This window comes from Carassius auratus, chromosome 23 (genome assembly GCF_003368295.1).
Source record: "Carassius auratus strain Wakin chromosome 23, ASM336829v1, whole genome shotgun sequence".
Lineage (NCBI taxonomy): Eukaryota > Metazoa > Chordata > Actinopteri > Cypriniformes > Cyprinidae > Carassius > Carassius auratus.
The window spans coordinates 418,324-438,586 of NC_039265.1; the positions used below are offsets into that span (position 1 = coordinate 418,324).

The window sequence follows — 20,263 nt, forward strand, 5'->3', positions numbered from 1 at the left end:
TTGTTTAATTCCATTGTTTATATACAAATCCATCTATTCTCCAAGCCACTTGTCCCATGTACTGTAGGGCCACGGGGATGATGTCCAGTCCAGTGCCTAGTCCACACATCCATTCATTGTCCCAGCCTACAGAGGAAACCAGACACCACACCAACTCCTGGAGAACATGGGAACATTAGGTCGAAAAGCCTCCTGGCTGCCCATTGAGCAGTCACCATACAGATCATTTACAGTATCTCTAATTATAGTTTCCTACAGTTCCACCCTCCACCGTCACCTCAGCAGTGGCTTCAGTTATTGTTATACGCTTGACACGAGCTGGCAACTTTTGCATTTCAACTTCAATATGTCTGATGCTTCAGAAATCAATGACGGTGCCAGTGATCATGTGACTGAATTCAGATTGGTGCATGCAGACTGTACGTGGAGCAGACAGACTGCAGACTGTCAGCGTGTCCAGGGACGACTGTCAGATGCCAGGATGTGAGTATATGAACAAGACTTACCACTCTGATGTCACTGTTTCAGGCCGGACATACTGGGATAAAACTTTAGCATTACAAAATGCAGTCAATAAAAACTAATATTTCATTGCTTTTATCATTCTGTAATCAGTTAACCTTGAAAACAAGAGTGAGTTGTTACTTCATGTTGCAGTGCTTTTCTAATTTAAGAACTGATCTTACAGCTGGAAAGCATGAGGTCAAGTTCACAGTGTGTGTATTTTGGGTAAGTGGGGGAAAGTGTCTGTAGTCTTTAGTAGACACTATTCTCTGATCTTACAAAATGGTACTGGCATGGCATATTAATATAGGCTATACACCCCAATGTTAAAAAAAAATGGCATGGCACCACTATGGTACTATTTGATAGAAAAGGTATTACTATGGTACGTACATGTAACATTGTATTGCCAGTCATTTTGGACATAAAATAAGACATGTAAAAAATGTAAAAAAAAATAAAATAAAAAAAATATCAGAAGTAAAAATTAAAGAAACTGGAAAAAAGGAGTATATGTCCAAACAAAAGGTATTAACAAAATTAAATCTGAATTTACCTTAGTACATTCCCCCCGAACCTGGCAAAACGGCAGCAAAAACTGCACATGCAGATAATATATATTAATGAAATAAAAGGCCACAAAAATGTACTTAAAGACAGTTTCTTAACACAGTGTATTTTATATTTAAAATAATTTTGCTAATGTAATAATACTTTTAAATGTGTCAGGTAATATTACATTTAAAGTTCATATACAAATGTTTAATGCATGACATATACTGTATAATAAAGAGCAGCTGCTGAGCATTTACAGTGTACATATACAGGCTAAGGTAACTACACAGGAACAAAAACAGGTTTAGGGTTAGTACCAAGTTATTACCCAGTTATTGTATTACAATAATAATTACAAAGTAGCTACATGTGAAAAAAATCTACTTCTTAGTGCTTTTGTTGGACATTCAGCTTCTCCTGAAATACTGAATAAAGTATGGTTAATTTGTCTCCACAGTTATGAGTCTTCATCAGAAGATGGAGTCACGTGGACAGTGGTCAGTCCCGTCGTCTTCTCCTATCGAGTCGTTCAGTGTGAGAGGCTTCTGGATGCAAGCAATGACACCTTACTGTTTGGCCATATCTCCAGCTCCACAGAGCTCCTGGCCCTTAAGACCAACAGTAAAGTAATGAAGCGATTCATTGTGATTGACGAGACTGTTAATGATCTGTACGGCTCCCAGGTTGCAGCTTATTTCGAAGCGAGAGGCGTGATGTACAAGATCTTTCCCTTACCCACAACTGAGGAGAACAAATCCATGGCCCTGGTGACCAGAATCTTGGAGGAGGTGCATAAGTTTGGGATTGACCGCCGTACAGAGCCCATTATCGCTATCGGTGGCGGTGTGTGTCTGGATATCACAGGTCTCGCTGCATCCCTGTATCGCAGACGTACTCCGTACATCCGTGTCCCTACTACTCTGCTGGCTTACATTGATGCCAGTGTGGGGGCAAAGAATGGGGTCAATTTTGCCAACTGTAAAAATAAGCTAGGGTCATACATCCCACCCGTGGCAGCCTTCCTGGACAGGAGCTTCCTCTGCACTCTGCCACGCCGCCATATTTCTAATGGAATGGCCGAGATGCTGAAGGTACGTGCACTGCATGGATGGCAATACAATACTGGACATTTTCTCAAAAGATGTTCACATTTTACACACCTGCATTGCATTTTATGGTAAAAAAGAAGTGCATTTAATTGAATTTAATGTGCACTAGTAGTGTACTTAAAATCTTTAAAGTATATTTAAAAAAAAACTGTACTTGCACATAATATAAATTTTCTAATTTAAAGTGTTTTTATTTTCTCTAAATGTAGTCTTTTTGTTATATTCAGTAATTTTGGCCCAAATGTAATGCCATATCAATAATGCCAGAAATAAATAAAAAGATAAACAAACAAACAAATAAATAGGATTTTTAAATCTTTTTGAATAAATAATAATTATATTGGGCAAGAATGCATTCAGCTGATTAATGGTGACCGTTAAGACATTTATAGTGAAAGATACATTTGTAAAAGTGAGAGATTGAAACGAGAGCGAGAACTTTCTATTCATCAAACAGTCCAAAAAAATAAAAAATAAATAAAAAACACAGTTTACACAAGCAGGACATAAACTGGAAACACTATTTTCTTTTTAATCAACCAATTTCTGAAGGATCATGTGACACTGAAGACTGCAGTAATGATGCAGAAAATTCTGCTTTGCATCACAGGAATAAACTACATTTTTGAGTATATTTTCATAAAAAGCTACTTTCACAATTTCACAATATTAGTTATTTCACTGCATTTGACTTACTTGAAAAACACTTAAAATTCTTAGCAAAGCCCTGACTTTTGAGCATTATTGTGAAGTCTAATTGAGGTCTTGTGTCACCAATGCTAGTGATCCCCTACAGATGGCGCTGATGAAACACAGAGGACTCTTTGAACTTTTGGAGAAGGATGGAAGACATTTGTTGGACTCCAGTTTCCAACCATCAGGGGGAATGGCAGAAAATATGCATGGGGACGCAGCGAGTGTGTCCACGAGATTGGCCATTGAAACCATGCTGGAGGAACTTGCCCCAAACCTGTGGGAGGACCAGCTGGACCGGCTGGTGGACTTTGGCCACATCATCAGTCCAGAGCTTGAAATGGTTCTGCATATTAGGACTCAAACCAAAACTGTGTGTCAGTCTTGAATTATTCTAATAACTGGAGTCACTCTTTTCTTTGATACAGAAAATACTTCCCGCGCTTCTGCATGGAGAGGCGGTGAACATTGACATGGCTTTCATGGTCTATGTGGCTCACGAAAGGGGCTTTCTGACAGAAGAGGAAAAAAGACGTATCATTGTGTGTATGCGGAGCCTAGATCTTCCTGTGTGGCATTCAGACTGCACTCTGGATCTAGTGCTGAAGTCCCTTACTGAACGACTCAAGCACTCCGGAGGGTTTCTGAGAATGCCTCTACCCACAGCGCTCGGAAAAGCAAGTATGTGAACTATAAAAAGAAGAACTATACTTTTGCCCTCAAACGTTAAAGGTTAAGTTTGGTGCAAATACACAGTTTTACAAATTAGGAAATAGTGTTTTTGTAAAGAGTCATCTGAATGGTGTGTAATTAAATTAAGAATTGACTAATAATAGTTTTCTATAAAAAGTGTTTACCATCATACACCAATCCTTACACACATTGACTAACGCTCGAGTCTGTACGCTAGTAGCACAGTGTAGTTTAGTGATGCGAAGCACAAAATTTAGACAACAGAACACTTGTTACCACAACAGGAGACTAAAGTAAATAAAATAAATAAATAAAAAATAAGCGTAAACATTGGTATGTTATACGCTGAAAAGATTTAAAGGGGTCATGAACCGAGAAATCTAAATTCCCTTGATCTTTTGACATATAAGAGGTCATTGTGCTATAAAAACATGTAAGTTTCAGAAATCAAAACTTTCTCATTAGTCTAAAAAGAGCTTATATTGAAGGCAGTCTGCCAAAACAACAGTGTTCGGAATGTTTTACTTTATGATGTAATAGTATTTAAATATTTCTAGATTATCATTTTAATGGTTTATTCAAATTTTAATAATAAAAAGTATGTCTATTAAATGTTTTACTTCAATTCATTAATTTATTCACGTTAATAATAGTGGCCTAGTGTTTAATGCTTTTCAGAATATTTTCTGGGTTCTATGTTTTATAATTCAATACAAATTTACTATCAAACATTGTGGTAATCAAATGTGTAAATTGAACAATTTAATGTTATGACGTGACATTTCAACACCACCATGCTGAAACACCACGGCGCTCATCTGCACAGAACACGCAGGCTTCCTATTAAATTAGCAGGTTTTTCTTTTTTTTTTGCTTTATTCACAGACACTAGACCATCACAATATGAAAGTGTACTGACACAAAGTGTAAAGTGTACTGACCTACCTCTAATTTTTTTCATCCAAAATTTGCCAAGATTCAAAGTAGTAAGATGTAACGATCCCACATTTGACTCAGCGAATTTGAAGGGAGCTCTTGCATGATGAAGACGGACACAGCGAGTGTGCTGCCTGCCTCTGCCGTTCCAACTGCACTGCTGCGCTCGCTAATGGCTCTTTCTGCGTGAGCATGAGTCTCTCTCGTCTACGCCCACGAGTCACCTGGTTTCTTTAAGACGCAGACCGCCCTGCTTCAGAGGCATTGTTCAAACCTCTGTCCCGGACAACAAAGCTATTGTTCTCCGGCAGGAGGTGCAAGCACTGCTTGCAAAAGGCACTGTGGAAATAGTGCCCCCAGTGAACAGCGAGTCATGTTTTTTCAGCCGCTATTTCCTCATCCACAAAGAGAGACGGCGGGCTCAGACCAATTGTTGATCTCAGAATTCTGAACAGCTCACTTATGAGACCTTCGGGTTACTAGTCCAAGTCTCTACAGCTGCCCCGGCAGATGACGACATTCAAAAAGATTCTCATGCATATTTCCCCCGAGGATTGGTTTTTGACCATGGATTTGAAAGATTTCTTTCACATCCACATAGCCTCCCGTCACAGACCGTCTTCGATATTTGCATTTAAGGGAGTGGCCTATCAGTATGCAGTCCTTCCGTTTGGACCGTCCCTGGCCCCATGCACTATTACGAAGTGCATAGACGCAGCTCTGTCCCCTCTCAGGCAGATGGGAATCCACGTATTGAACTACTTCAACAATTGGCTTGTTCTAGCCAAATCAGAATGGGAACAGAACACTCACAAAAAGCTGCTGCTCAGTCACTTAGAGTGCCTCAGGTTGGTCATCAACCCACACAAGAGCCAATTGTTCCCCAGACGATGAACTGTCTTTCTGGGAACAGTTCTAGACTCTGCACTAATGTAGGCATGGATCTCATCCGGATCGATCCCTGACAATTCAGCAATTGACGTCTTCCCTCAAACCGGGAGGTCCACTCACCTGTTCCAGACAGGAGTGGCGATGGGCGTGGCATCTACAATGAAGGTGATCACAACAGATGCGTCCAACTAGTGGTGTCTTATATCAATCACCAAGGCTGCCTCAGGTCTCACGCCCAGATTGGTTCGTCACTTTCTTCTTTGGGCATGAAGGAACTTCTCTTGCTAAGGGTGGTTCATGTGCTGGGCAAGCTGAACCTAGGAGCGGACATGCTGTCCAGAGGCAAAGTAACCCCGGGCGATTGGGCGCTACATCCTCAGATGGTACAGCGAATTTGGGAGGTCTTTGGGAAGGCAGAGGTCAACCTCTTTGCCTCGGAAGACAACTCTAATTGTCCAACATTTTCTTAATACAGAGAGACGTCCTGGCCCACGACTGCAGGGCTCACCTGTATGCGTTTCCTCCTATCGCCCTGATTCCCCATATCATCAGGCAAGTTAGGGAAACCAAATGCTCCCTCTTCTCAGTAGCTCCTATCTGGAAGAACCAGGCTTAGTTTCCAGAGCTGATGCAGCTCGTAACGATGGCCTCGTGGCCATTCCTGTTGAGGAGGGACCTTCTCCCACAGGCGAAAGGCATGATTTGGCATCCCTGCCCAGAGCTGTGGAGCCTTCATGTCTGGTGCCTCAACGAGACGCTGATAGGCTCCCAGCAAGAGTAAGCAACACCATTCTTGAGGCAAGGGCACCGTCCACGAGACGGCTCTATGGCCAGAAATGGTCAGTATTCCTCAACTGGTGCTCTGCACAGCAATTGTGGGCTGACTTTTCTGCAAGAGCTGCTGGATAAGGGGCGCACCCCATCCACAGAGGACCTCAGATGATGCTAACCCTGAAACAACACACAGAACTAACAACTATTGCTACTTAATATGCAATCAAATTATAATTGCTGTTAATAATGTTCATTGTCTGGTTGACTATGTCTTGTATAAATTTTTCTGAAAATTCCTGTCATATGCACATAGGCTGACAGTCACCACTTAGCTACTATTAAATATTGTAGAAACTTAATTTTCTGTAAAGTTGCTTTGCAATGATTTGTATCATAAAAAGCGCTATATGAATAAACTTGAATTGACTTGAATAGAATATGCGGCAGCCATCGTGGTGAATCATTCTCTTGAGGCCGGCCATTCAATAGGCAGACACGACTTGGTTGTTAAATTTCTGAAGGGCGCGAGAAGACTGAATCCTCCTTGCGCTCAGACTGTGCCGTTTTGGGACTAATCCATGGTCCTAGGGGCCCTATAACGGCTCCCATTTGGGCCGCTCAGTTTGGCTGACTTTTGGCCCTTATGGCTTAAAACGGCCTTATTCTTGCTTTGGCATTGGGTAAGCATGCTGTCAGTCAGTGCTTTGTGTCTTGAGTTTGGACTTAATGACTGCAAGGTCATTTTGAAACTGAGACACGGCTATGTTCCTAAAGTGCTCTCTACTCCCTTTAGAGTGCCTTTAGTCTGCCCTGCTAGTGCTCTGAGAGCCTATGTGGAACGTTCTAAACTGTTCAGGCAGTCTGAACAACGTGATCTCATGAGTATAAGTGTGTATTTTTACGTTAAATGTGGTTCTACCAGATGTACATTTACTTACGTTTTCATGCACATAAAACGTACAATTTAGATGTATATATAGCAGTAAAACGTACAAATACTTACGTGTTAGCAGCTAAAAAAATGTAAATAATCTAACGTAAAGTGTGAATTTATATGAATTCCCATGTATTCATATTAAAATCGTGGCTTTAATGATTTAAATCTGTTGTATTTAATTGTCATATCAATAAATGTGCTTATTGAATTTATTGAAAGCAGTTTACTCATCTACTTAATAGGAATAACATTTCTGTGCATGCTGCAAACCATAGATACACAAAAGCACAGCATAAAATTACAAATCACATCCATTTTATTTATTTGCTGTACTCCATATCTTTAGAATCCAGATGTTTGCAAGGAACATTTCCATATCAATCGATCTTTATCTTCATTCTCAGCAACAACGTCCGTCACAGTCAAAGCCCACGCTCGTTATGATTCGAATTTGAAAATAGCGCCAGTGTGCCACAGGAACGTTACGACATGGTTTACGGCACTAATATCGAACTCTCATTGGTTCTCACATAATTCGTCACAGATTGCGACTTGTCGTGTTTCAGTTGATAGACATTTGAAATCAGTACTGCGCCAGTGCGCCTTCACGGAGAGAAGACAGATTCATAATTTCACGGATTAATAAATTAAATTCTGCTCTGTACCCTATAAAAACTATTACCTCCAGAGAGGACTGCGACTGGAACTCATTATCATTTGAACTACTTTTGTTACCACTTTTGATATTTTTTCGCAAAAAAAAAAAAGATAAACGTTATGTTTGTTTGTCTGTTATTTGTTTATTTATAACAGTAACGTTATGTAGTTTTAAGAAATGGTTATGGGTAGGTTTAGGGGTAGGAGTAAGATTAACGTTAGTGGCTCCAAAAAATTTTTTATGTTATATTTTTTTACTAAAATTGTGTTTTATGTTTTATTATTTTAACATTCTGTATAAAATGGGTAGGTTTAGGTTCGGGTGAGGTATAGGGATCTTACATTTATCAAAAAAAATAATAATAAAAAGGGAAAATATACATAAATATTAAAAAAATCAATCAGATACGCATTGAAAAGCAGCTTCATGAGCAAATTTCTATGGATAACGGACTGGTCGGAGAACACGTTCTATCTGTACGTATTTGAGGTTGTTTTTACATAAATTTCAATACGTATCGAACCTGTAATTACGTTCAGATAATACGTAAATAACACTGTCAATACGTAAAGGCACATACGTATTGGACCGTTTTAATTTACTTCTAAATATGTACGTTTTGACTGTGAGATCAGGCTGGTCTGAACAACTGTTTGTTTGCTTTGAGGGCTGCCAGAAGGGTCTGCTGGTTAGCAAAGCAAAGACTGTCTCGCTGGATTGTTGATGCAATAGCTCTGGCTTATGCATCAGATGGACTGGAATGCCCTATTGTAGTGAGAGCCCACCCCAGAAGGGGAATGACCTCCTCATGGGCATGGTCCAGCAGTATATCTATTAGTCAGATCTGTGCGCCTGCCGGCTGGCTGTTGCATCCACTTTTGCCAGATTCTATAACTTGGACCTCCCCGCCCTGCAGGCGTGGATTCAATCTGTCTAACCTCCCATGTGGGTAGTGGTTTCTCATGCCTTCAGCTAAGCTTGGGGCTAGATAAAGCCTAAGTCCCTTAGGGCCCTTATTAGTGCTCTAAAACTGGGCTCGCAGAGCAGCATGTGACTGTTTCTTGTAGTGCGGCGTGATTGGATTTGTTCCCATACATAACAAGACAGAACGTTCGAAAAGGAACGCTTTCGGTTGCTTAACACAACCTCTGTGCCCTGAGATAAGGCAGTGAACATTATGTCACTTGCCACACTACAAGCTGCACGATATAGCAGTCAGCCCCACCCATTCTGGCGGGCTGAAGTGTCATTGGTTTGTGCAGCTACACAAACGTGAACAAATCAGGCTTCAGCAGAATTTAAAAAAAAGTTTTCCCATACATACATACATACTTACTGGCCCGAAGGAGCGAGTACCCGGGAGGACACAGGCTCTACATGGAGATTATAAAATCTCGCGAATGTGTTAGGTGTCGCCCAGCCCGCAGCTCTCACCCCTAGGGGGCATGGCAGGTCTCAAGCCTGATAAGCCAGGACAATAGCATCCATTATTCAGTGGGATAACCTCTGCTTGGAGACAGCCTTTCCCATCTGCTGGACAGGGCAGCGCCAGGGATGGGTCTGCCTCCTCCAGGGGCAGCACTTTCAATTTCACCACCTGATCCCTAAAAGGAGTGGTGGGAACTTTGGGCAAGTACCCAGGCCGGGGTCTCAAGATAACGTGAGAGTTAGCCGGCCCGAAGTCCAGGGATGCTTCGTCAACTGAAAATGCCTGCAGGTCCCCGACCCTCTTCACCGAAGCCAAAGCCGTCAGGAGCACAGTTTTCAAAGATAAAAACTTTAGCTCTACTGAGAGCAAGGGTTCGAAGGGAGCTGTCTGCAGTGCTGATAGAACCACTGCGAGGTCCCAAGAGGGGACTTGCTGAGGGCAAGGCGGATTGAGCCTCCTTGCTCCTCTCAGGAACCTGATGATCAGATCGTGCCTACCAAGAGACTTACCTTCAACAGGGTCATGGTAAGCCGAAATGGCAGCCACATAGACCTTGAGGGTGGAAGGAGACAGCCTTCATTCCAACCCTTCCTGAAGAAAGGAAAGCACTGACCCAATTGGGCATTTCCAGGGGTCCTCACACCGTGAAGAACACCAATTGACAAAGAGGTTCCACTTCAAAGCATAGGCATGTCTGGTGGACATAGCTCTAGCTGAAGTGATGGTAGCTACCATCTGTGGTGGCAAGGTACCTAAACCTTCCGTGACCCGTCCAGAACCCACACATGTAGGTTCCACAGATCGGGACGTGGGTGCCAGAGGGTGCCCCGTCTCTGAGAAAGAAGGTCCTTCCTCAGAGGAATTGGCCAGAAAGGGCCTGTTGCGAGGAGTACAAGTTCGGGGAACCAGGTCCGGCCGGGCCAAAAAGGCGCAACCATGAGGACCTGCTCCTCGTACTCCCTGATCTTGCACAACGTCTGTGCAAGAAGGCTCACTGGGGGAAACGCATACTTGCGCAGGCCCAGCGGCCATCTGTGTGCCAGGGCATCCGTGCCGAGGGTGCCCTCAGTCAGGGAGCAAAACAACTGGCAGTGGGAATTTTCTGGAGAGGCAAACAGGTCTACCTGAGCGTCTCCGAAGTGTTCCCAAATCAGCTGAACCGACTGGGGGTGGAGTCTCCATTCCCCGGGGCGAGACTGCTGCTGTAAGAGCTTGTCGGCTGCACGATTGAGCCTGCCCGGAATGTGAATGGCATGAAGCGACCTCAGATGCTTGTGACTCCACAGGAGGAGATGGCGAGCGAGTTGCGACATGCGATGGGAGCACAGACCACCCTTACGGTTGATGTGAGCTACGGTCGCAGTGTTGTCCGTACGGACCAGAACGTGCTTGTCCTTCAGCAGGGCCCTGAATCGGTGCAGAGCAAGACGTACTGCTAGCAACTCGAGGCAATTGACATGCCACTGACGACGGGGTCCTGTCCAGGAGCCTGACACAGCATGCCCATTGCACATGGCACCCCAGCCCGTGGCAGAGGCATCTGTTGATACAACAACATGTCTGGGCACCGGTTCTAGGGGCACGCCGGCCCGTAGAAACGCCAGGGCTCCCTCCGCGACCTTCGTAAAGACGCGGGGAAACAGGGCCAACCCGAATGGGAGAACCTTGTACTGATATGCCTGCCCCTCGAAAGCAAAACGAATGGTCCGTGTCGAGGAAGAATGGAGACATGAATGTACGCGTCCTTCAGGCCGATCGCTGCAAACCAATCCATTGGACGAATGCATTTGAAAATGCGCTTGGGCAAAATGCATCTTGAACGGGAGTCTGTGCAGAAACCGGTTCAAGGCATGCAAGTCCAGAATTGGCCGTAACCCACCTGTCTTCTTGGGTACTATGAAGTAAGGGCTGTAAAAGCCGGACTTCATGTCGGCTGGAGGGACCGGCTCTATCGCGCCCTTTGCCAGCAGGGTCGCAACCTCCGCGCGCATGACAGGGGCATCTTTGCTCACCATTGTCACGTGAACACCCCGAAACCTGAGGGGATGCCGGGCGAACTGAATAGCATAGCCGAGCCTGAGCGTCCGAATGAGCCAGCGGGAAGGCCTGGGGAGCTCTAGCCAGGCTCCCAGGAACCGAACCAGCGGGGTCAAGGGGACTACAGGTGTAACCACAGTGGAGCAGCGTGGTGGAGCAGACAGCCCCGGCATGGGAGGCATAGCGTCCCTTAGCGGGGGCGGAGTGCGGGCACTCTTCTGACTCCAAGAAGCAAAGAGGGCATAAGAAGGTGAAGCGTTCTTGAGCCGTCTTTGCATGGAAACTGGCAAGGGGAGAGGAGAACGAGAGCGGCGAGCAAGCACGTCGCCAGCTGTCATTCGTGGCCTCTTGGGACCCGGAGGTGGAGGAAACAGCTCTTTTAGTGAAGGTTTGGGTACCACCGGCCGCAGGGCCAGTGGCGGAACAAAAAGAAAACGAGAACAAAGGATTCTCCCCTGGCCCTCCTCCGGGGGAAGGAGTGGTCCTGCTACCATCTCCTGATGAGCTGACGTCTCCAACTCCAGGTCGCCCGTCTCAGGAACGCCGCTTGGCCTGGCGTTTGACAGGTTTAGGGGCAGAGACAGGTTGCGCCGCCCTTTTGCGGCCATCTCCTCGCTGCGGCCGGGGTGAAGGCTGCTGCTGTGGCCGAGCGGGAATGGAGGAAGCCACAGGGGGGTGCTGGCGATCCGCATGAGCAGCCCCCAGGAACCAATCATCCAGCCTCAAACGCTCGGGATTCTCCAATCAAGCCCGATGCTCTACGCTGCCCGAGAAAGCATGGCTGTCAGCTCGGGATCGGACTAGAACAACGCTGGCACTCCCGAGGGAGGCAATGCAGCCTAACCCTCATCTACCGAGGACTCAAGCCTGCCTTGTGATGCGGCGATCGACATACGGTCCTCTTCGCGAGCCCGGAATGAGATGTCAGGAGCCTGAGAGGGTCCAGCAAACTCATCCGGGAACTCAACCGGCTGCGGCGTATGTGAGGGGGGTGTGGCCCGAGGAGGTTCGCTCGTCGGGGAAGCCCACACAGTAACCCTCAGATCACCCTGGCCACCAGCCGAAGTAGCCCTCTTACGAGAAGAAGAGCTAGAACAGGGTGTGGCAGAGGGGACTCTATACCTTTGAAGGTAATCGAGTCTCGATCTCAATGCCGAGATGGTCATGTCCCCGCAATGAGAACATGAGCCATCCACGAACGCAGTCTCAGCATGCTGGAAGCCCAGACACGTGACACAGCGATCATCACCGTCACGAGGAGCGATATATCGACCGCACCCAGAAACACACGGGCCAAATGACATCTTTAAAAAGATGCAAATCGGCCCGTATCTATTTTGTGAGAGAAATTGCTCTTATAGGGGTGTTGAAGCGCTGTTGAACGCGGGAGCTGTCGCAGGAAACCCAGATGAACCGCTGAATCGCGCCTTCACACCAACACCAGCTCTTGCTTGTAAACACTCCGGTGATTGCAGCAAGCGATGTGCTCGGCTCTGAAGCGAAAGCTTGAATGCGAGTTGCTCGCGTTGCTCCTTATATACCCGCTCTGCCGGGCGGAGCTCGTGATGCAAATTCCGCAGACCAAGGTACTTTATGTACCATTGGCTCGTTTTGTACCACTCAGAGGTGAGTGGGCTCTCGGGCGAGATCCCATTCGTAACGTCAAACGTGACCGACTGAAAGAGAACTGATGTTACGTTAAGTAATTGAAAGCGATTCGACATTGACATTAAAAGAAGCAACATTTAAATAATCTAAAGGTCATTTTTCACTAAAAATATCATTTTGTGGAAAGGAGAGATTCCGTAGATGTTAAAGGTTCTTGATGGAACTAAAAATGTCAATGAAGAATGTTTATTTTTAAGAGTTTAGTCCTTCTTTAAGTGCTCAGGGCACATTTTAGCAAACAACATAAGACTGTGACATACTGTATTTCGTTACATTTCCTTCAGTCTGTCTTTTTCATACCCCACAGGAATCTTCAATGACACAGAAGACAGCATTGTGTGCAAAGCATTCAAGAAATGGTGTGATGAACAGTGTGAAACCACCATGAAACCAGAATAACACCACAGGAAGTGTTGAGTCTGATTATATTCCTGAACCAAGAAAAACATCTGTGCTGCAAAATGAAACACATCAAATCATGAATGAAAAATTCCAGAAATTGTGAAAACCACTCAGTTTTATTTCAACGTCTGTAACTTTTCATTCCCAATACATGACAATCATTTAAAACCCAACAATGAAATGCTACTTTCCTCATAAAGCTCACGTAAAGAGTGAAAGGTGACTTTCCCAGTATGTTTAAAGTGGGCTGGCTTTCAGAACTGAATTCATAGGAAAATAATGCTTTATAAAGAAAATTAAAAAAAAATCTACTTTATAGGCTATCTTAAGTCCTTTCTTAAATAATGTTTGGTTAAGCTTCAAAAATATAATACAAAAGGATATTAACAAAATGAAAGCCATTTCTAGCCAAGACACTTCTATAAAATACAGACTGTGTTTGTTATTAAAAGATGTTTGGTTGAAGTTCCACAGAAGCCTGTTTTGAAGGCACCTTTCAATGATGTCACTGATACATATGCATTCATGTAGAAGCCTTGTGCTTTACCTGTTACCTGATTGTCTGAATTATTGCCAGTTTTTCTATAAATCCACAATATACATAACAGTTTTACTGCACATTTAGACTCCACTTGGAATTTGGCAACATTTTATAGTCAACAATGTGTAACAATACATTCTGAGGACCACTTTCAGTAGTTTCTGTATATAGGAGAAAGAGTTTATGTAATACACTATTCTTGGAAGTTTTGTAGTGCTTTAAAACACTTCAGCTTTAAGCCAGAATACCATACAATCTTGATCAACCCCTAGGTTCAGAGGTCCTACTGAGAAATCATCCCCTCTACTTCAACCGAGGACCCAACCCGTTTTAGTCTAAGACTAAGATCTAAAATCACAGATATAGAATAGAACATTTCATTTAAAGGGATAGTTCACACAAAATTGAACATTAGGAACATCGTCTTCTCTCATGTAGCTCCAAACCCATGTACTGTACATTTTTACAAATTTAAGGTTTATTTTTTTTTAGCAGTCCCTGTGGAAGCATGGGATAAAAAATAAATAGGTAATTGCGACTGTCTCACAATTCAGACCCCCCAGAATTACACAAAAAATAAAAAGTTAAATAAATATTTTTGACTTTGCGGCAGAAACAAACAAACTGAATTACAAGATGTAAACTCAGAATTGCATGATATAAACTCACAAAACTGAGAACGTCCAAATTGTAAGAATGAAAAGTTGAAATTATCGCATTGCGAGAAAAAAAAATGCAATTAACATTTAGATTTTGAGACAAACTTGCAATTTTCTTTTTTAGTCGGAAAAAATAAACATTATTGCGAGATGTAAATTTGAAATGACAAGAAAAGTTATAGTTTGCATTTTTAACCATTTAAAAAAAAAAAAAATTGAGTTCATATCTTACAGTTATGTTTCTTTCTGATCTCAATAATTGCAAGAAAACTAGTTAAAATTGTGGGAAATTAAGTTGCAATTACGTTTTTTATAATTATTTTTTATTTTGTGGTGGTAACAGACATCCAAAAGTCCCAATCCCCATTCACTTTCATCGTATGGAAAAAAGCAGCATGAATTTTCTGCTAAATATCTCTTTCTGTGTTCCACCATAGAAACAAAGTCATTCATGTTTGGAACAACATAAGGATGAGTGACTGATGACAAGAAAGTTTTGGGTGAACTATAGCTTTAAGGGACAGATTTTTAATGTAAGGCACTTTACAGTGGTCTGTCTTTGTAAGCTACGCTAAACTTTTACAACATCATTTCATTACACACAGGTTCATTTCTCAACTGAAAGTTATTTTTGCATAGTTCTAAGAAAAAACACATAATAGTTGCATCTAGATGATCAAAATAGTGGCACACATTGGATGCTACTCAAGGCAAACATCAGTACATCTGAATTGAGCACAGTAGAAATATACAGTAACAGTACAGCTTATTATTATTACATAGTCAGTCATTTTACACCATGTAAGAATTAAAAAACCCAAACAAGTGTTAGAATAAAATAGAAAATATTTTTTTCCTGTCTTTTTTTTTTTGTCAACATATTATCATTCTTCCAGTGTTTTTACCATCAATATATAACATTTTTTTATAAATGTATAAAAAAAAATAAAAAATGAAAACCTGGGACAGTAATTAAAATCATTTTAAAACAGAAATTAATCAATTTTTTTTTTGATTAAAAAATGTTTTAAAGGTAATAAATTGGAATTTGAAGTTTGAATTATTATATGACTATTCCTTTAGTCAACAAATATGTGTCAAGAAATGATTTCACGTTCTTATGGATTATTTCAAGCTATGCACTGTGAAATGCACTGTTAAAATGCATCCTCAGGGTATCTTAGAAAATGCATGAGGTGAAATACATTTGCATAACTATATAGGCACTGCATATAAGAGTTTTTGAAGGCTTTCAGCAGAGTTAAAACTGAATATTGCTTATTGCTTGGCACATTCCACAGCACTTCTGAAAATCTGATGGATTTTCCAAATGCTGTGTGCAAACTGTCCTTCCACATGTGCATTTGCTCAGCCTCTGGGTCTAAAGATTATTCCACAAATCCACTGCACTACGTGAAATTCTCCTGGAGCAGAAACATTAATACTGAGAGAATATTGCCAATGATGAATAATTTAATGAAATAATTTAGGGTCAGCTGTTTCAGATCAGCCTCGTAGCAAACATTCTTTGTCCATCTATTAGTTGTGTGCATTTCCATCTGAAAGATACGATTTGAAGAGGATTTTCTCAAAAGTTTCCTTAACATTCAACAGATATTTTCACAACATTTATGAATTAGTTACAATTAATGTAGCTATGCTAAGGGAGCATTTCACCCAAAAATGAAACCTTCACCTTTTTACAATAAGAAAGCATATAAAATTTAATTTGGCTCCTTCATTCAAGTACTTGTTTCACACATGCTCAACCTCAGTTGAACTGTTCAGTTCAGCGACTGCTGGAGGAACTGGAGCACTGAATCACTAGTTCACTAAAAAGAATCAATTCAAAAGAATGATTCATTCACGAACCGACTTCACAGACCGATCGTTTAGCTTCATAAGACCTCAATATATCGTCAGGAGCCATGGGTATTAATTTTGTGTTGCCTGATATGCTTTTCCAACTTTCAAAGTGACGGTAGCCCTTGACTTGCATTTTATGAATCACCAAGGACGCTAAAAATCTTCTTCACTGTTCTACTGAAGAACAAAGTCACCTACATCTTGTATGATCGGAGAAGATTTTCATTTTTGGGTGAACTATCTATTTAAACATCAACTGTCTGTCACTTAATATCTACACGTTAAATGGGAAGCATTATGCTTAAGTCATTCCTTTACAAGGATATATATATAAAAAGAGAAATATTCTTCTAAACTGTGTGCAAACACACTACTGTACAACCAAAGAAATCACCTTTCAAGTGCACTTTTATATCATCCCTAATTTGATTTAAGTTGTACTCTAATACACCTACGTGAAGTTACACAAATCAATCTTTTTATGACACTGACCTTGATTATTCTGATATTATTATAGCCCAATGAAATTTGGGAAGACGAAACTGGAATAAGTGTAAAATACAATAACATAAAATGAGTGTAAACATAAAAATAATATTATTTTGCACTTGACAAAACAGGCTGTGCTTCTTCCTTAGCAAGTCAATGGTTTTAGCGGAAAAACAGGATAATGACCAAAGTCCCTGGACAGCCAAACGAAGGTTTCCTCGCACTAACAAACATGCTCGTTCTCCTCCATGTTCACACTGTCCTTACAGCTGCTTTCGTTCGAGGCTCCAGACGAGACGGAGGTGAGGAGTGGGTCGCTCGTTGCTACATATGGCAATGTGTCGTCCATCAGGATGTCGCCATGTGCCTTTGGGACAAAACCATAAGCATCTGTGGAATTGCTAGAGTCGTTAAAGGTGATTGTGCCGTCGTTTAGGTCTAGGGTGCTGGAGCGGCCCATGTCAGGGCAAGACTGGTGTGCATGAGTGAACATCTCCTGGGTGCAGTCGCCCAGGACCGACTCCTGTTTGATGGGGCGGGCTGCTAGTGTAGTCACGGCCAGTCCGTGAGCACGAGCCTGGATTTCCAGCTCCTGGATTAGATACAACAAAGCAATAACTGAAACATATACTATAACCAAATTAATGAACCTACGAATTGCCACTTTTTTAGATGTATCTATATTCAAACATACAATTTAAATCAAGAACAATATAAAAAAATATAAATGAATAAAATGAGCAAACATTTGAAATATAAAATATATATGGGCCAGTTTTACTATCAGCTTGCACCGGTGCAAACGTTCTTTTAGCGTTACAAAAATACTGTCAGGATTTACTAAAGACGCACAGTGACTAATTAATGCTGAAAAGGTGTGGACACAGTTATTGTAGGAGTTTCCCTTTAAGACGCAAAAGTTATAGTGGGACAGTATAAAATGAATCACGCATCGCATTTTACTAACGTTTGCGTTCATCAAATTACTGGAACTTGCGCCATTATTTAATGCCGAATAAAAGCATGTCTTAAACTATTTTGCGCTTGAAATAGCTGCCATTAGATAGCGCATGGTAGAAGAGAGAGAATTTTTACACACGTATTCATTTATTTGGAAAGACAGACACACATTATCAAAACATATCGTTCTCCAAGCCATGTTATTTGCTTTAGGAAATAAAAGACGACTTTGCCCTTGACTAGGAGTCACGCAATACCAGATCTATCAAAACTTTTGGCTTCCGGTTCTTTTCAACAAACTGTGGCTTCTATATTTCTTTATTGTTTATTGACTACGTTCGTTTGAGCTGCACTTGGTATACTGCGCTGGTCGATATGTAAATGAGACGTTGAGTCTTTTTTAGTAAATCCCCCGCAGAAATGTCCACACCCATCGGCGCGGTTTTAGAATTTGCCCTGTTTAGTAAAACTGGCCCTTATTTAAATTTTAACATTAAAATACAAAACAAACTATTACCTAAAGTGACCCTCAGTCCTAAATATGGTTAGAGAAAAAATTATTACACTCATTAATGTAAGCACTACATTATTTCAAGTTCAACCCCATTACAGAGAGTTTGGAATTCATATACTTATCTATTAAATTAAAAAATAAAAATACCTGTATACCTGTAACATTTGAGTACATTTGTGCAGTTTTACGAAGCTAGTGTGCCTTTGGTGTCAGACATAACTGAAAGAATATGTTTTGGGTTGAGGGTCGTTGCAAAAACCTCTTATATTGATGGCTACTACAAATAGGCGAATAATCCTTGTACCTTTTTTTTAAATAATGATAAATAATTTATAATAAACAATGCAACATTTCATAATGAATTGAGACTTCAAATTTAAAATCCTATATATATATATCATTATTAGAAGAAAACACTTTTTGAATATTTCTTTTCTACAATATTTTGTTAGTCATTGAAAGTTACCCTTGTGAAACAGAAACACACTTAACTGTATTTAACTGCATTATTAATACCTATTGACTTCAATAGAATGGGGGAAAACTATGAAAGTCAATGGCTTAACAGTTTGGTTACAAACGTTCATCAAAATATCTTCTTATATTTTTGGTGTGCCCTCAAGTCTATTTTATTAATCTGGCCCTCTTCTGTCACTTTTGACTGAAAAACACAGACATTTTAAAACTAAAAAAATTGTAGCTTCATTGGAATGAGATTACTGTTGTTGCATTAGCTATGTGAATGCACAATAATGATCATGGACATGATTTCAATATCTTAAAAGGCTGTATCTAGCGGGAAGTGAAGGTGGCAGTTACAGAAGTCTTCTTGTATATGCTGCCTCAGGTGATGCTCCCCTCGACCAAGGTTTGTAAAATTGAGCTTGCCTCTCCCGTGTAATTCAGCCCCTCTGCGATGCTTAGGAACCTTAAGGTACACACTCAAAGCTTTGTGTACTTTCTCAAAACCACATGGTGGTCAGTGTGCACGTGAACCCTTTGCACACTTTCTAAAAACTTTCAAATGATGACTCTCAATCATACTGTTTTGAGATGCACCATTCCATCGATGAGCTGCTCTATCAGAGTGCCACGAGAGCCCCTCCATAGAACAGTATTTGAATACCCATGCTATGGTAAGTGTGCACGTGAAGTCTTTGCACACTTTCTGAAATCCACACTGTGGTAAGTTTGCAAGCTAGTATTCTGCATTCATTCTAAAATCCTATATGGAGAGGGCTTCACACAGTTGCTTGAGTTGGTAAAAGCCCCATTCATCTTGGGCGCCACTCCACCTATGTATCCTCAGATACCTATCTAAACAGGGTGTTGCTACTAGAGATCTGTTGAGACAGCTCTTTCAGCAAGCTTATGCGTGAGCTAGCTGTAGCCCCTGTGTGAGAGGCAAGACTTAGTATAAAATGCTAGGTTCTTAGCCATATCCCTTTAAAGGAATCTTTCCTGATTCCAAGCCTTCAGCTCTACACCGGGCTGAGGCCCTAACAATTAAGTTGGGTATGTAGCTTTGGCCTTTGGCCGTAAGGGGTACTGTCACAGACAGCCGTCTAAATGTCCCAGGGGCAACTCCCATGGAAATGGTAGAGTTGGTACTTAGTGCTTGCCATGATTCAGGCCTGCACACCCCTCATCATTGCGGCGTGGGTATACTGTCCCCCATAGCGACCCCTAGAGGACGCAGTTCGAAGTTCCCTTGAAAGGGAACGTCTCAGGTTACAAATGTAACCATGGTTCCCTGAGTAGGGAATGAGACACTGCATCCTATATATCCCTGCCATGCTTCGGACACAAGCTTCAGACGAAGAAGTGAATGATGTGTTCTCCCAGTGCCTGTTTATAGTTGCGCCAGTAGTGACGTCAGAGGCCGGCCAACAAGTTGGCGTTTTTTCAATGTATGCTTCAGACACAGGTCACGACGAGGTGTTCCTCA

At 41.9% G+C, this 20,263-nt stretch overlaps 2 protein-coding genes across 5 annotated transcripts in view; one reads left to right on the top strand and one right to left on the bottom strand.

Annotated features, from left to right (window-relative positions):
- Positions 1–283: 283 nt before the first annotated feature.
- Positions 284–13,593, top strand: LOC113040924 (2-epi-5-epi-valiolone synthase). Its single transcript, XM_026199135.1, has 5 exons — positions 284–483; positions 1,517–2,150; positions 2,965–3,204; positions 3,290–3,542; positions 13,192–13,593. The coding sequence occupies exons 1-5, from the start codon at positions 347–349 to the stop codon at positions 13,281–13,283; spliced, it is 1,356 nt and encodes a 451-aa protein (XP_026054920.1). The 5' UTR covers positions 284–346; the 3' UTR covers positions 13,284–13,593.
- Positions 13,384–20,263, bottom strand: part of mitfb (melanocyte inducing transcription factor b) — a 45,459-nt gene continuing 38,579 nt past the window's right edge. For 3 of the 4 annotated variants that reach the window (XM_026199134.1, XM_026199132.1, XM_026199131.1), the window contains one exon: positions 13,384–17,433. In XM_026199134.1, the coding sequence (XP_026054919.1) occupies positions 17,065–17,433 (369 nt within the window). In that variant the 3' untranslated portion in view covers positions 13,384–17,064. The remainder of the gene's footprint in view (positions 17,434–20,263) is intronic. The other variant, XM_026199133.1, reaches the window with a different exon arrangement.

What these genes read in the sequence shown, in the direction of transcription:
- LOC113040924 (XM_026199135.1), top strand. Translation starts at nt 347, where the DNA reads ATGTCTGATGCTTCAGAAATCAATGACGGTGCCAGTGATCATGTGACT. An exon ending in CGACTGTCAGATGCCAGGAT is followed by an intron (nt 484 to 1,516) that starts GTGAGTATATGA and finishes TTGTCTCCACAG; the next exon opens with TTATGAGTCTTCATCAGAAG. An exon ending in CACAGCGCTCGGAAAAGCAA is followed by an intron (nt 3,543 to 13,191) that starts GTATGTGAACTA and finishes CATACCCCACAG; the next exon opens with GAATCTTCAATGACACAGAA.